General features: G+C 51.7%; 2 protein-coding genes across 2 annotated transcripts; one reads left to right on the forward strand and one right to left on the reverse strand.

Annotated features, from left to right (window-relative positions):
* The first annotated feature begins 1,824 nt into the window (after positions 1-1,824).
* Positions 1,825-6,448, forward strand: LOC106864639 (methanethiol oxidase-like). Its single transcript, XM_088181022.1, has 12 exons — positions 1,825-1,828; positions 2,213-2,266; positions 2,581-2,693; positions 2,882-3,073; positions 3,349-3,469; positions 3,752-3,934; positions 4,190-4,543; positions 4,591-4,713; positions 4,942-5,063; positions 5,159-5,251; positions 5,542-5,660; positions 6,133-6,448. The coding sequence occupies exons 1-12, from the start codon at positions 1,825-1,827 to the stop codon at positions 6,293-6,295; spliced, it is 1,641 nt and encodes a 546-aa protein (XP_088037148.1). The 3' UTR covers positions 6,296-6,448.
* Positions 6,449-7,500: 1,052 nt separating this feature from the next.
* On the reverse strand, positions 7,501-14,824 carry LOC106863792 (methanethiol oxidase). Its single transcript, XM_014893352.2, is given in 14 exon segments — positions 7,501-7,972; positions 8,335-8,453; positions 8,687-8,751; positions 8,754-8,778; positions 9,042-9,163; positions 9,619-9,697; positions 10,052-10,192; positions 10,194-10,231; positions 10,653-10,835; positions 11,315-11,435; positions 11,954-12,139; positions 12,279-12,391; positions 12,506-12,562; positions 14,262-14,824. Coding segments are annotated over 14 exon segments (1,416 nt in total). The 5' UTR covers positions 14,266-14,824; the 3' UTR covers positions 7,501-7,809.
* Between the last annotated feature and the right edge of the window lie 1,848 nt (positions 14,825-16,672).

Here is a 16,672-nt window from a genome sequence, read left to right on the forward strand (position 1 = left end):
CACCCAGAGCCAGGATTCGATGGAAACTCCAACAGGAAAATCCCTCTGGATCCCGGACCCCCCAGGTGTGCCCAACTGTGCCCAGGTTCACCTGGAAATGTGACACAAAAACCGGAATTCCGCCGGCAGTGGAGGGAAGGTGACAATGGATGAGCTCGGGAATTTCTTCCCCTCTCCACCACCAAAAAAAAAAAAAAAAAAAAAAAAAGAGAAGAATTTACACTCAAAAGCAGCGAGCTCCTTTTTTTTGTGTGTGCCAAATCCCCAAAAACCGGGAGCAGCGCCGGAGCTGCACAAAGAGCAGGAAATTTGCCCCTGTCCCGGGGGACCCCAACCCCGAATTCCATCGGGATTGTCCCAGGGAACACCCGGACTCCCCAAATAAACAGGACAATCCGGTGGGAGCCCTGGGCCGGGTCCCAAAATTCCCAACGCTTTGAAGATTTTTTTGGGAGCCGCCGCAGCCTGAAGATAATTCCAGGGCGTCGCTCGCTCCTCGGGATCCCCTTGGAATGAGGGACGTGAAAGGCTCGGGGTGGCTTTTCCTCCCTCCACGAGCAGGAATTTGCAGCTCCAGAGGCTTTTAGGGATGGGCGGGACGGATCCCAGAGGAATCTCCGGCAAATCGGGGGAGATAAACGGGATGTGCAGTGTCAGGAGCGGCAGAAATCTGATTTTTCCCTGGATTATGGGAAGTGGGGATGAGCAGGAGAAGCCGGGAATCTTCCCTAACCGGGCCGGGGGGGGACGCTGCCCGTACCTGTGCCGGTGGAAAAGCCGCAGGTGAGCACAGGGAGAACCAGCCCAGCTCACCTGGGAGCAGGGAGGGGCAGGAAATAATCGCAGCTCTCACCTTTATCTTACCTTTATCTTATCTTTATCTTATCTTTATCTGCTCCCGTCCAGGCGCAGCCGGGGAATTTCGAGTTCTCCCGAAGGTTCATTTGCTGCGGGTTTTGTGGGATTTGCCAATTTTCGGAGGGTTTAGGAGCTGGGTTTGGAGTTTGGGAATTCCGCTGGGTGTTAAAAGGATATTAAAGAGAATTCCAAGATTATTGGGAATTGGAAATTGGAAATTGCGCTGGTTGTTAAAGGGATATTAAAGAGAATTCCAGGATTATTTGGGTTTGGAATTGGAAGTCGCGCTGGTTGTTAAAGGGACCTTTCCGAGAATTCCAGGATTTCTGAGGTTGGAAAATCCCTCCAGGATCATCGAGTCCAAGATGGGACCAATCCCCCCTGGACACTTTATCGGCCTCTGGCCGATCCCTGGGATCGGGATCCTCCTGCCAGGATCCTCCGGTCCCTCCATGGCTCAGCCCCGCCAGCCCCGGGAGCCGCTGGGGCCGAGGCTCAGGTCGGGATTTGGGGGTGCTCAGGGCTCAGGTCTGGCTTTGGGGGTGCTCAGGGCTCGGGTCGGGATTTGGGGGTGCTCAGGGCTCAGGCCTGGATTTGGGGGTGCCCCGGGTTCGATCCCGGCCGCGCTGATGCCGCTCCGGGGGCGCAGCAGCCGCTCCGTGCTGAGCTGGGCCGGGCTGAGCTCGGGCCGATCTGGGCTTTGAGGCTTGGCGAGCTGCAGGGAGCAGCAGATTTGGGCCCCGATTGGCGGCGGGGAGGTGGCCAAGAAGCCGCAGCTTGGGGCTGGCACCTCCCAGGCGCTGGGCAGCCCCTCCCTGGGCTTGGCCCCGCTCCCCCCACCCTTATCCCGGGATAAAAGGCCCCCGGGAGCAGCCTGGGCACGGCACAGCCGCTCCAGCCCGCAGACAGCAGCAGCTGCCCCTCAGCTCCAGCTCCGCCAGCACCGGAACCCCCAGAGCTGCAGCCATGGGTAAGGGACCCTCGCAGCCTCGCCTGCAGCCCCGGCCGGGCCCTGGGTCACAGCTCTGTCCCCATGGTGTCCTGTGCCCGAGTCACAGCTCTGTCCCCATCCCGGCCCCCGGCTCTGGGTCACAGCTCCGTCCCAGCTCTGGGGAGGGGTCCCCGAGGGTCTCGGCCGTCCCCAGCGGGGCTCGGCCCCGCGCTGTCCCCAGGGTCGCTGTCCCCGGGCTGGCAGTGCCGGCGCCACCCCGAGCGCTCGCCCTGGGTGCCCAGGGAGGGCTGGGCTGGCCCCGGGGATGGCCCCGGGGGTCCCTGGGCTGGGAGGGACCCTCTGGGCTGGGCTGGGGGCTCCCGGGCCCGGGCCGGCCTCACGGGGTCCCCTCTGCTCCCCCAGACAGGTGCAGAGCTCCGTGCTACGAGTACCCCTCGTGCCCCGAGGTGCTGAAAGGCGAGTGCGGGGCTGGGCTGGGCTGGGTGGGCTGGGGAGGATTTGTGGTTTTTGGGGTCCCTGAGCTCCCTGTCTGTGCTGAGCCCCTTTCCCATCGGGAGAACTCGAACTCCCGGGAGATTCCCCCGGGTTGATCCCGGCTCAGGAGCTCCCCAGGACAGCCCGGGAGGAGCCGCAGGAAATCGCAGCATCCCGAAATTCGTTCCGCTCCTTTCTCAGAGCTGCTCGCAGCTTTTCCCGTCCCTTTTTTTTTTTTTTTTTTTTTTTTTTGGGAGCTCCCGGGCTGGGTTCGAGCGCGGTTTTTGTGTCCCCAGCCCCGAGGGAGGAGGTCGCCTACGTGACCTGCACCTACAGGAACACGGGCATCGACCAGCCCGATTTCCTGGCCACCGTGGACCTCAACCCGCGCTCCTGCCACTACGGCCAGGTACGAGCCCCAAATCCCGGGGTTATTCCCACCCAGATCTCCCCAAATCCCGGGCTTGTTCCCAGCCCCTCTCCAGCGCTCCCCAAGCCCCGGGGCCGCTCCCGGCGGGCCAGGCCCGGCTCAGCTCGGCCCGGCTGAGCCCAGCTCGGCTCGGCCCGGCCCGGCTGACCCCCCCTGGCCGTGCCCAGGTCATCCACCGGCTGCCCATGCCCAACCTCAAGGACGAGCTGCACTGCGCGGGCTGGGGGGGCCCCGCCTGCGGCTGCTTCGACAGCGGCGCCGCGGCCCAAAGGACCAAGCTGGTGCTGCCCGGGCTCATCTCCTCCCGCATCTACGTGGTGGAGCTGGGAGCGCAGTGCCGGGCACCGCGAATCTGCAAGGTGGGCACCGGGACACCGGGGGGAACGGGGAGGAGAGAGAGGGATGGAGAGATGGAGAGAGGAAGGAAGCATTCATTCAAGGAAGAAAAAAGGATTAATTCAAGGAAGAATTCATTCCAGGAAGGAAGGATTGATTCAAGGAAGGATGAATTCAAGGCAGGAAGGATGAATTAAGAAAGGATGAATTCAAGGCGGGATGAGTTCAGGGAAGGGTTCTGTGGCCCCGGGAGAGGCGCCCAGCAGGCAGGGGCTGACATTGGCGCTGGTTTTTGCAGATGATCGAGCCCGTGGATGTGTTCTGGAAGTGCAACAAGGGCTACCTGGCTGTGAGCCACCCCCTGCCCAACGGGGACATCCTGATCGCCAACATGGGCGACCCGGCTGGCAACGGCAAAGGTCAATGTCCCTGCCGGAATTCCCATTCCTTCCTTCTCATTCCCCTGCCGGAATTCCCATTCCTTTCCATTTCCCCTTTCCAGAATTCCCATTAATTCCCCTTTTCTCCGCCCAGAATTCCCATTCCCTCACCCACGATCCCCATGAATTAATCCCCATTAATTACCCCCATTAACGAATCCCCACTCCCCCCATCCCCTGCCCGAACCCCCAGCCCGGCTTTGTCCCGCCGGGCTCGCCCCAGCCCGGATTTGTCACCGTCGCGTCCCTCGCGTGTCCCAGGTGGCTTCGTGGTGCTGGACGGGGCCACCTTGGAGCTGAAGGGCAACTGGGAGGGCGAGTGCGAGACTCCGGCGAGCGGCTACGACTTCTGGTACAAAGCTCGGCTCAACGTGCTGGTCAGCTCCTCCGGGCTGGTGCCCAAAGTGGCCGGGAGGGGCTTCAGCCCCGATGACTTCAACAAAGGTGGGGACACGCGGGTGGCACCGAGGGCAGCGCTGGGCGCGGGGCTGGGGGCGCGGAGCCCCCCGAGAGGGGATTTGTGCACCCCGAGAGGGGATTTGTGCACCCCGAGAGGCTTCTCCTCCCCAAATTCTGCATTTCTCTGTGTTCTTCCCAAACCCCGACATTTCCCATTTCCCTCTCCATTCCTCCCGGGACCCTTCGGGGAGGGCTCCGTGTCCCCGGGCGCCCCCGAGCCTTTCCCCCCGTGTCCCGCAGGGCTCTTCGGCCGCCGCCTGAACGTGTGGAACTTGTCGTGCCGCAGCCTCACGCAGTGCTTCGACCTGGGCGAGGATTCCCTGCCGCTCTCCGTGCGCTTCCTGCACGGCCCCGACGCCGCCGAGGGCTACGTGGGCTGTGCCCTGAGCGGGGCCATCTTCCGCTTCTACAAGCCCTGCGAGGCGAGTGCGAGCCACGGCAGCGGGCCCGGGCTGCCGGGAGAGCCGGGCGGCACGGGGGAGGAGGAGGAGGAGGAGGAGCGGGGACAGGGAGGGTCCAGATCCAGGGAGTGCGGGGAGCGGGATGGACCCGTTGGGTTCCGGATCGGGATCGCGCTGATCCCGTTGTGCCCGGGTCGGGGTCGGGATCGGGATCGGGATGATCCCGTTGGTCCCGGCTCGGCCCGGCCCGGCCCGCGCTGATCGCGCTCGCTGTCCCGGTGCAGAGAGACAACTGGGCCGTGGAGGAGGTGATCCGGATCCCGGCCAAGGACGTGTCGGGCTGGATCATGCCCAAGATGCCAGGTTCGTGTGCGCTGGGGGTGGCACCGCGGGTTCGGCACCGGGCACGGCCCCGTGGGCGACCCCAGAGCCCGCTGGGCCACCCCAAATCCTGACTGACCCCAAACCCCGCCTTCCCCTAAATCCTGACTGCCCTCAAACCGTGCCTTACCCCCAACCCCATCTCCCCCCATCCCGAGCCGCCCCCCCGGCCGTGCCCGTGGCCCTGAGCCCCCCCGGCTGTGCCCGCAGCCTTCATCGCCGACCTCGTCATCAGCCCGGACGATCGGTTCCTGTACGTGTGCAACTGGCTGCACGGGGACATCCGCCAGTACGAGCTGGGCAGGAACTGCAAGCCCCGGCTGGTGGGGCAGGTGAGGGGCAGCCCCTGGCCCGGGGGGCGAGCGGGGCCAGCGGGGCGAGCGGGGCCAGTGCCGGGGAACGCTCGTGTGCCCCCCGTGCCTTGCAGGTGTTCGTGGGGGGCAGCATCCTGCGAGGGGGCCCCGTGAGCGTCTGCAGGGACGAGGAGCTCAAGGGCCAGCCCGAGCCACTGGTGGTCAAGGTGAGCGGGGCTGGGGCGACTGGGAGGGACTGGGGACCTGAGAGTGTGCTCACCTGAGTGTGTGCTCACCTGAGCCCGCGCTCACCTGCTCTGAGCTGTTCCCGACGTTTCTGCTCCCCACCTGTCCCTGCTGGGATCCAGTCCCAGTGCCCCCAGTGTCCCCAGTCCGTGTCCCAGTGCCCCCAGCCCGTGTCCCAGTACCCCCAGTAAGCCCAGTCCCTGTCCCAGTGCCCCCAGTAAGCCCAGCCCGTGTCCCAGTGCTCCCAGTAAGCCCAGTCCGTGTGTCCCAGTGCAAGCGCGTGTTCGGCGGCCCCGCCGCGCTGCAGCTGAGCCTGGACGGGAAGCGGCTCTACGTGACCAACTCCTTCTACAGCACCTGGGACCGGCAGTTCTACCCCAGCCTGATCAAGTGAGAATTCCCGCCGGGAAAGGCTCCCCCGGGGCGGGCACGGGGCGGGCGAGGGGCCGGGACACCCCGGGGCTGTCCCGGAGCCGGCTCGGGGTTGAGCAGAGCCCGGGCTGAGCTCAGCCCGAAGGGGGTCCGGGCTGGGCGGGCACGGCCCGAGCGGGTCCGGGGGGGTTTGGGGGGGAAAAGAGACCCCGGAGCGTGTCCTGAGCCAAACCCGGGGCTAAAACCGGCCCCGAGCGTGTCCTGAGCCAAGCCTGGGGGAATTTGGGAGCCAAAACTGCCCCCGATCCCACCGTGCCCCTCCCATCCCCGGGACTTGCCCCATCCCGGCTGAAGTCGCCACCCCGGTGTCCCCCTTGCCCGCCCCGCTGTCCCTCCCCTGTGGCTGGCGCCGTCCGGAGCAGCTCCGGGCGGGCTCCGGGCCGGCTCCCGGGGCTCGCAGTCGCCACGAGCCGCCGCTGTGGCCGCGCAGGGAGGGCTCGGTGATGCTGCAGCTCGACGTGGACACGGACAAGGGCGGGCTGGCCGTGAACAAAAACTTCCTGGTGGATTTCGGCAAGGAGCCGCACGGGCCGTGCCTGGCGCACGACATTCGCTTCCCCGGCGGCGACTGCAAGTGCGAGCCGCTGGCCTAAGGGGGCGAGCCCGGCAGCGCCGCGGAGCCCGCCCGGAGCTGCGCTGGGCTCGGCCGAGGGCGCGGGGCGAGCTCGGGGGGCCCGGGGCGATGGGCGTGGGATGGGGGGCATGGAGGGACTGGGGGGCCCTGGGTGAGGGGACTGGGGGGCCCTGGGTGAGGGGACTGGGGGGCCCTGGGTGAGGGGATTGGGGGGGCCCTGGGTGAGGGGATTGGGGGATGGCGGATTTGGGCTCTCTGGGTGATTCCGGGCTTTGGGTGGTTCCCATTTCTGGGTCCCCTGGGTGAATCCCGGATTTGGGGTCCTCCGGGTGCTGGGACTGGGGGGATTCTGGATTTGGGGTCCTCTGGGTGATTCCGGGCTTTGGGTGGTTCCCATTTTTGGGGTCTCCCGGGACACGGATTTGGGGTCCCCTGAGTGATGAGTTTGGGGTCCCGTGGGGCGATTCCCATATTTGGGATCCTCTCAGGCCATTCCCGGGTTTGGGATCCCCTCGGGGTTTGGGGTTCCCGTTCCCGCTGGAATCTCGATCCCGCTCCGGGCAAAGCAGGGCCGGGACCCGCGGCTGTTCCTGGGATATCCCGGGACATTCCTGGGACATTCCTGTCCCTGTCCCGGGTCACTCCTGTCCCTGTCCCGCTCTGCCCGGCTCTGCTTTCCCCACAATCAATAAAGTTTTTTCCCTGCATCACCCGCAGCCTCCCGAGCCTCATTCCAGGAAAAAAAAATCCCGGGAAAAACAAAAATCCCGGGAAAAACAAAAGTCTGGGGCGGTCCATGGAGTTGCAGGCATTGCTGGAACTTTCTGGGACAAATTCCCAGAAAATTCTCATTCTTCCCTGCTGGGTTTGCTTCCAGATTTACCCCTCTTTTATTCCCATTTTATTCCTCTTTTATTCCCATTTTATCCCTATTTTTCCTCATTTTATCCCTATTTTTCCTCATTTTATCCCTATTTATTTTATATTTTCCCCTAATTTATTCCTCTTTTATTCCCATTTTATCCCTCTTTTTCCTAATTTCCCCCCTATTTTTTTGGATTTTTTCCCTATTTAATTTATACTTTATCCCTAATTTATCCCTTTTTTTATGCCCATTTCATCCCTCTTTTTCTCCCTATTTTTCCTCAATTGCTCCCCCATTTTTCTCTATTTTATCCCTGTTTAATTTACATTTTATCCCAAATTTTAGCCCCACTTTATTCCTATTTTTTAATCGATTTTATTTATATTGTTCCCAAATTAATTCCAGAGAATTCCGAGTTTAGAGTCAGATGTTGGAGGTGCAGTTCCCCCATTCCCAAATCCCCAGAGTCCCAGAAAATTCCCGAGTAATTCCCAAATTTCCAGGATCAGAGCCAGATTTCGGAGGTGCCTTCCCCCATTCCCATAAAATTCCCAAGGAATTCCCGATTTTCCCCGGAATTCTCACACCCAGATGTCCGAGGTGCAGTCCCCCATTCCTAAACCCCCAGATTCCCATAAAATTCCCATAAAATTCCCGAATTTCCAGGATCAGACCCAGATGTCCGAGGTGCAGTCCCCCCCCGGGTATCGAACCTCGTGGGCCAGGCAGGGCCCCCCCGGCTCCTTCCCAAAATCCAGCAGGAATTTGGGATTGGGGCTCAGCCCCCCCCGCTCCGGGTCCACGTCCAGCTGCAGCAGCACCGAGCCCTCCCTGGGGAAAAATGGGAATGAAAATGGGAAAAAATGGGAATAAAAATGTGGGCGGAGGGGAATTAAAGAATGGGGTTTTGGGAATAAAAAAACTGGGGCTGGGACTGAGAGAAGGGTTTGGGGCTGATGCAACTTAAGTGGAATCAATGAACAATTAACTGTCAATAACAAATACATCATTAATACAATTAATTAGGAAATTAATACCCAGTTAAAAACCAATTAACCACCAGCAACCCCAAATAATAAACAGCTCAAAACCACGAAATTACCAAATTATCGCCAGCTAGCACCCAATTAACGCCCAATCCGCGATTAATCAGTAATTAGTCGGTAATTAGTCGATAATTAAGGAGGTCTCACGTCATCATCTCGGGGTAGAACTGCCGGTCCCAGGCGCTGAACAGCGACGTGGTCACGTAGAGACGGCGCCCGTCCAGGCTGAGCTGCAGCATCTGGGGCCCCCCTGGGATCCTCTTCCCCTGGAATTCCCAAAATTCCAGCCAGGCAACCCCAAATCCCAACATTTCTTTTTTGGGAAAAATCCCCCAAAATTCGGGGTTTTAGATGCTGGAAATGTCCAAAATTTGGGAAAAGAAACCCCAAAAAATGTGGAATATTCACCTGGAAGGAAGATCCAACCTCAGGGGGAATTTTGGGTGTTGGAAATTCCCAAAATTTTGGGTTTTTTCCCCCAAAAAGTGGGAATTTTCACCTGGATGATGCAGGGCTCTGGCTGCTCCTGCAGCTCCTGATCCTCCAGCACGGTCACTGCTCCCCTTTGCAGATGCTGCCTCCCAAAAAAACCTGGAAAAAACATGGAAAATAATGGAAAAATCAGTGAATCCAGAGGGAATTCGGAAAAATGGGGAATAGAATTTTTGGGTATTTTTTGAGGATTGTTCAGGCATTTTTAGGGCATTTTTGGGGATTTTTGGTGAATTTTTTGGATATGTTTTTGATTTTTTTGTGAAATTTTTGGGGGGGAATTTTCCTGGGGGTTTTTTTTGGGAGTTTTTTGGGAATTTTTTGGGCACTTTTGGGCATGTTTTGGGGCGTTTTTGGCTCACCTGCCCCACGAGTTTGGGGTGCCCGGGGTCGCTGATGTCGTACTGGCGCACGTCCCCGTGGATCCAGTTGCTGAAATAAAGGAATTTGTCGTCCAGGGAAATCAGAATATCCGTGATCAAACCTTGCAGAGAGAATTCCAGAGTAAAATCAGGGAATGGCAGCAGGGAGAATCCCAAAAAAATTCCCCCAAAAATCCCCCCAAAAAATCCCCCAAATCCCCCAAAAAGTTCCCAAATTTCCAAGTGGGAATGCAAAAAAAAAAAAAAAAAAAAGGGTTGGGAAAGGTTGGGAGGGGTAAAATTGAGCTTGGGAATTGTTTTGGAATTTCTGAGGGAATTTTTGAGCAAATCCAGAATTAAATTCAAAAGATTTTCATGGAGAATTAACAATTAATTGGGAATTAATTCAAGGCTCTCCAGCATTCCCAGAATAATTCCTGAGAAAATCCAGACCCAAATTCCAGGGATTTTCCTGGAATTCTGCCAAGATCCACTCTGGATCCGTGAGAAAATTCCCAATTTTTTCCCATTTTTTTCCCGAATTTCCCCAATTTTTTCCCACATTTTTCCCACTCACCTGGCATTTCTGGGAGGAGCCATCCCTGGACTTTCTTGCTGGGCACCACAATCACCGTCTCTGCTTCCCATTTTCCTTCCTGAGCGAGGCAAAAACGTGGAATTATTCACCCCAAAATTCCAGGAATTTCCACAGTCCCACCGTGATAAAACCTGGGAGAATTCTCTAAAAAAGAAATAAATCAGGAATTCCACGGAAAAGGCCCCAGTCCCTGTTGGGTTTTGCCCCCAAATCCTGGGAATTCACAGGAATTTTGTACAATTGATGGATTTCCCTGCTCAGGATGATGAAATCTGGGGAAAATCCCCAAAATCCCTGGAATTCCCCAGGAAAAGCCTCAATTCCTGGTGGATTTTGCCCTAAAAATCCTGGAATCCCACAGAAAAACCCCAGGAATTCCATGGTAAAATCCCCCCAAATCCCAGGAACTCACGGAGTTTTTCTGGAATTTCCAGATCTCCCCGCTCAGGGCGCACCCCACAAAGCCCAGGGCAGCTTTGGGGTCGTGCAGGAACCGAATTTCCAGGGGGATCGAGCCCGACCCCAAATCCAGCTCCTGGATCAGGCGCCGCTTCGCTCCAGTCCCACACGTTGATCCGGCGCCCGTAGAGCCCTGGGAGAACGGGGAAAAATCCCAAATTTACCCCAAATTCCCCAAAATTCCCGGGGTTCAGGGAGGCTGAGAGGGGAAAAAACCTGGGGTTTATTGAGTGGGTTTTTAGGGTGGAAATTCTGATTTTTTAGGGGTTTTCGCACAAAATTTTGGATTTTTTAGGGGGTTTGGGTTCAAAATTTGTTTTTTTAGGGGTTTCTGGTGTTTGAAATTTGGATTTTTTTAGGGTTTCTGGGGTTTGAAATTTGGATTTTTTAGGGGTTTTGGGGTTCAAAATGTGGTTTTTTTTAGGGGTTTCCGGGGTTTGAAATTTGGATTTTTTTAGAGGTTTTTGGGTTCGAAATGTGGGGTTTTGTTATAGGTTTCTGGGTTCAAACTGTGTGTTTCCAGGTGCTTTGTGAGCGGAGGGATGTGGCCAGACCTTGCTGCACGTGCCCGGGGTGGAAGCCCTGGGCCAGCGCTCTGGGCTCGCCCCACTCGCTGCTCAGCAGGACGTTGTGCCGGGGCTGGTACCAGAAGTCGTAGCCAAAGCTGGGAATTTTTCCTCCCTTTTCCCAATTTCCTTTCACCTCGAAGGTTTCTCCATCCAGGAGGACGAAAGTGCCTGGAAAAAATAAAAAAATTCCCCCAAAAAATGAGGTTGGAGAGATGGATAAAGCTTGAAATGAAATTATTTATTTACTGAAATTTACATTTATTTAAAATAAATTTTTACCTATAGTGATTCCTGGAATAATTTCCTATTAGAGAATTTCATTTTTAAATAAAGCAAATTATTCTTTATATACGTTTATTTGTACGTGTTTATTATTTCTTTTTTATTCTGATTTATTCTTGTTCTCCTATAATAATAATTCCTGGAATTATTTCCTAGTGGAAATTTAAATAAAGCAAATAATTTTTATTTATTTTTATTTATTTTAAAGAAATGGAGCATTAAAAAAAGCCAGAAAATCAACAAAAACCGCTGGAATTTGCCAAAAAAAACCAGGAAAATCCCAAATTTTTGCTGGATTTTGCTGCTGGGGATGGGAATGAATCCCTGGGGAGATTTTTTTTTTGGGAATGTTGGGAATTCCGAACCTTTTCCGCGTCCCTGAGGATCCCCCAGGCAGCTGATGAGGATTTCCCCCGAGCCCAGGCAGTGCGAGGTGTGCGGGAACGCGGCCGCCGCCTTCCGGGACAACTCCTCAGCCTCCACCACCTGGAACGGGGCAAAAAACGGGAAAGATGGGAAAATCGGGAACGTTCCGGGATGAGGGAAATGTCACCTTTCCTTTCCGGGACAACTCCTCAGTTTTTAGCACCTGGATTTGGGGAAAAATGGGAAAATTCCAGGATTTGGGAAACGCCGTCATCCCTTTCTGGGAGAATTCCACAGTTTTCAGCACCTGGGATTGGGGCAAAACATGGGAAAAATGGGAAAATTGGAAATGTTTGAAGGGAAAAGGGGGGGAAAAGGAGAAAAAAATAAGGGGGGAAGGGGGAAAAAGGAAAAATTGGATAAAGGGATGAAAAAAGGGAAAAAAATGGGGAAAAAAGGGAGGGGAAAAAGGAGGAAAAAAGCTGGGGGGAAAAGGTAGAAAAGAGAGTGAAAAAAGAGGGGGAGAAAGGGGAAAAATCAGGGAAAAAAATCAGGAAAAAAGGCGGAAAAAGGCGGAAACAAGGAGAAAAAAGGGGGGAAAAAGCAGGAAAAAAGGGGGAAATGCCAATTTTGCCCACCTTGTGCAGGCGGGGCGCCCTGGGGTCGGTGGCCACGTCCACGATGTAGATCCTGGAGGAGATGAGGCTGGGCAGGATGAGGAAATCCCGGGATTTGGAGGCGTCCCCGTGGCAGCTGCTGCAGGCGTTCCAGCCCGAGTGGTGCAGCTCGTCCCCCACGTGGGGCATGGGCAGCCGGTGCAGCACCTGCAGAGGGCACGGCACCATGGGCACGGAATTCCCGGGAATTCCTGGGATTTCTCCTGGGATTTCTCAGATTTTCCCGGATTCTCCCGGACTCTCCCAGGTTTGGAATCCCGGATTTTCCCGGATTTTCCCGGGTTACCTGGCAGTACCGAGGGGATTGGGGATCCACGTCCACGGTGGCCAGGAAGTCGGGAATGCCGATGCCGGTGTTGCGGTAGATGCAGGGCAGGTAGAGCAGCCGCTCCCGCGGCCCTGGGGCCACAAACCGCCATCACATTCCCGAAATTCCAGCTTGTCCCACCCCTCTTCCCTCCCCCTGATCCCACAGCAATTCCAGGATTTGGGAATGCTGGCCCCGGCGCTTGCCTTTCATGGCCTCCAGGGGGCTCGCGTAGCCCGGCCCGCACGCTCCGCATTTCCCTGCTGGGAAAGGAGAAAATTCCAATTAAAAATTCCCCCCCCAAAAATTATTTCATCAATTCAAATCCCGGACCTGCCGCCAAAAATCCTGGGAATTTGAGGCTTTCCATTGGGTCCTCAATGCCGGTCTCTCATTTCTGTCTCCCGGCCTCGAGTCCATGGAATTCCCAATTCCCCATTCCCAATTCTTCATTTCCATTTCCCAGCCTTAAATCCATGGAATTCCCCATTCTCCATTCCCAGTCTTACATCCATGGAATTCCCCATTCCCAGATCCTCAATCCATGGAATTCCCCATTCCCAGATCCTCAATCCATGGAATTCCCCATTCCCAATTTCCCATTCTTAAATTCATGGAATTCCCAATTTTTGGACCTTGGATTTGCTCATTCCAGGGAAAAAAAAAAAAAAATTGGATTTTATCCCAAATGTTGGGGCTTTCCTTTTGTTCATTCCAAGAATAAAATACTGGAATTTTTCCCAATTTTGGGCCTTGGATGTGCTCATTCCTCAGGAATAAAATACTGGAATTTATCCCAAAATTTGGGGCTTTCCTTTTGTTCATTCCAGGGAAAAAAAAAAACAACAGCTGGATTTTCCCCCAAATTTTGGCTCCCTGGGCTGCCCCGAAGTGCCAAATTAGGAGGGATAAATTTAGGATTTTTAGCAAGGGCTGGGGAAAAAATGGGAATTTATTTGGAATTCCAAGGTTGAATATCAAAATATTCCAAATTCCAGGGAGACAAATCCGGATTAAATTCGGGAAAAAATCAAATTAAAATGAAAATAATGGAGCAGCCACAGGGAAAAAAAAAATCCAGGATTTTCAGGAATCTTTTCCCAAAAAAACCAAATTCCCAAGGAAATTGAGGGAGTTCATTTTTTAGAGCATTTCACGATTTATTTCCTTCCATAATTCCCAAATTTTTGGAGCTCCTTCCAGGTGTTGTCAATCATTCCCAATTTTTTTTAAATCAACTTCCAGGACCTTGGAGGGAAAGAAAACCCAAACAAAACCAGAAACAAAAACACCCCAAAAAAACCAACAAAAAGAACCCTCAAAAAATTCCACTTGGGAGTGAAAAACAATCCAGGAAAATCGAGATATTTCTTGGTTGGAATATTGATATTTTTGGCTAAAATTCCCACTCAAAATTCCTCATTTTTGGCTGGGTTTGATCCCAAAAGTCCTGATTTTTTAAAAAAATTTTCCCTCTGCTTTGCATTCCCAATAATTCTCATGGAAACAGTTTCTAAGTTTTTTGGCTCCTCCCACTTTTCCCTCAGGGCCAAAAGTGAAAGTTCCTGGAAATCCGAGGTTTTATTAAAAAAAAAAAATCAAGGAAATGTTTCTGGAAATCAAGGTTTTATCCCCAAAAGTATTTGAAAAAATCAGGGAAAAGCTCAATGATTTTTCCAAGTTGTTTTTTTTTTTTTTCTATTCCCAACCAGGAGTTTTTCCCCATTTTTTTGGAGTTTAAGGATTAAAAATTCCCAATTAACTGGAAGCAAAAATGGATTTTAATCAAGGAATCCAAGCTCCTAATTAAAAACCTCGGGGTGTTTAGGGAATATTAAATATTTAAATCAGGGAAAACTGGAATTTGACCCGACCCACACCCCCCCGGGCACCAAAAGCAGCAAATCCCGGGGTTTTTTTGGGATTTTTTTGGGAATTTTTGCGGATTTTGGGATCTCTTACCCATCCTGGATCGGGCTGGGAAGGAGAATTCCAAAATTTCTTGGATTTTTATGGAGAAAGAGCCGGGAAAGGGCTCGGAAACGCAAGGAAAAAGGGGCGGGATTTGGGAGAGGAGGAGCCAAGGCACGGGGGGGAAAAAAACAAAAAACAAAAATTCCACCTTAAAATCCCAAGGGAAACTCCCAAACTTCTCCCACCCTGCAATTCCCGAGGTTTTTTTTCCTCAATTTTTTCCTTTTCAATCCAAATTTTTCCATTGTCCCCCAGCCTGGAGAAGGAATTTGGGAATAGAGAAGGAGGGAGGAGTTTTGGCTGAAAAAAAGGGATTTTTGGGAATGTTTCCAGGAGGTTTTGGTTCCAAAGTTCGGGATTTTTTTGGAATTTTTCCAGGGAATTCTCTCCTAAGGGATTTCAGCAACTTCTAAAGATATTTTGGGGTTTTTTTGGGTGGAAAAAAATTTGAAAACCAAGCCAATAAACAAGATTTTTTTTCCCCCTGGAAAATGAGGATTTCACTCCTAATTCCTACTGGGGTTGTCCCTAATGAGAATTAATGATTTAATTAATGATTTAGTTAATTTATTATGGAATTTTTACGGGTCCTGCCTTTTTTTTCCCTCCCTCCAGGGAATGTTTATTTTGGAATTTCTGAAATATTCCCATTCTTTACATCCCTGCTTTTCCAGGGAAAAAAAAAAACCAACCAAAAATGGGATTTTCCTGGTATTAATAAAGAGATTTTAATGATTATTTAGGGGTTGTTCCTTTATTATTGAAGTGATTTAAATTCTTATTTATTTTCTCCATTTTGGGCTGTTTTTCACTCATTTTTGGGGCAGTTTCCCCCCATTTTTGGTTTATTTTTTCCCCATTTTGGGGCTGCTTTCCCCCCATTTTTTTGCTATTTTCTCTCCAATTTTGGGCTATTTTTCCTTAACTTTTGAAGCTGTTTCCCCTCATTTTTTTTTCTATTTCCTGGGCTGTCATCTCCTAGATTTTTTTATGTTTTTCCTCCATTTTTTTTTGCCCATTTTCCCCTCATTTTTGGGGCTGTTTTTTCCCGTTTATTTTGGGCATTTTCCAGCCCAAACTCATCCTTTACCCACAGCCCCAAACCTCCTCTGGGTAATTCCGGAATTTTCTCCTTAAATCTCATCCCAAAGAGGAAAAGATTTTAATCTTTATTTTTAATCATTGTTTTAATCAACATTTTGGCACCTGGGAAAAGAGAATTGAATAAAAAAAATTCTATTTTTAGCAGCACAAAAAGCGTGGGAAGAGCCCATCCCAAATTCAAATTAGTCCAGAGATAAAAATCTGCTTTGGCTCACAACAACTTCCTTAATTAGCCCTTAATTAGCCCTTAATCATCCCCAGGTACCCTAAAAATCTCCTTTCTTTACTTTGGAATTCATTGTGGGACAGAAAATTTGGGTTTATTCCTAAAAAAAAAAAAAATTAAAAGTTTGGGAGCTCAGGGCTCTCCAATTTCTGTCCCATCCCAAATTTCATGAGGAATATGGAAAAAAAAAAAGGGAATTAAAGCAGGAATTTTAAATGTATTTAAGTGTTTTGTGTATTTAAATGAGATTAAAATATATTAATTAATAAAAATAAAATTTACTTTATTAATCCCATTCTCCTGTTTTGATGGATTCTTTCCCAGATGTTGGATCCCGATTCTTCCAAGGTGGAGAAAATGGGGAAAATTCTGATTTTCTACCTTGAAATTCCAGCCTGGAATTCCTTCCCTAAAGGAGAAAAGGAAAAAAAAAATCCAGTTAAATTCATATCCTGATTTAAAATATGGGAAAAAAATTATACTTAATAAATAAATAATAAAATAAATAAAACAAAAAATTAAATATTTCAAATCTGAATTATTTAACACAGAGATTATTTTAAAAATAAATAAAACAATAGAAAAGAATTAACTATAAAATTTAAAACTCTAAATTTATCACAGATAACAGAAACTCTTTATCCCAATTAAGCTGATTTCCCCCATTTTTTGGGCTGTTTTCTCCATTTTTGACCCATTTTTTCCTCAATTCCCACCCCCATTTTTTGCTATTTAATTTTTTGGGGTTTTTTGGTGTTTTGTCGTTTATTTTTTTTTTCTATTTCCCCCCATTTTGTGCTCTCTTTCCCTCATTTTTTGGGGCTAGTTTCTTCTATTTTTGGTCTTTTTTCCTCCTCATTTTGAGGCTGCTTCCCCCCATTTTTTGGTCTGTTTTCCCCTCATTTTTGGGGCTGTTTTCTGTCTTTTTTCCCCCTCGTTTTGGGGTTATTTTTTCATCATTTTTAGGTCTGACTTCCCCTCATTTTGGGGGGCTGGTTTTCCCCATCTTTGGTCTTTTTTCTCCTAATTTTGGGGCTGATTTCCCACTTTTTTTTTTCCCCCTCATTTT

The sequence above is a fragment of the Sturnus vulgaris genome, chromosome 31, assembly GCF_052056855.1.
Source record: "Sturnus vulgaris isolate bStuVul1 chromosome 31, bStuVul1.hap1, whole genome shotgun sequence".
NCBI classification, from domain to species: Eukaryota; Metazoa; Chordata; class Aves; order Passeriformes; family Sturnidae; genus Sturnus; species Sturnus vulgaris.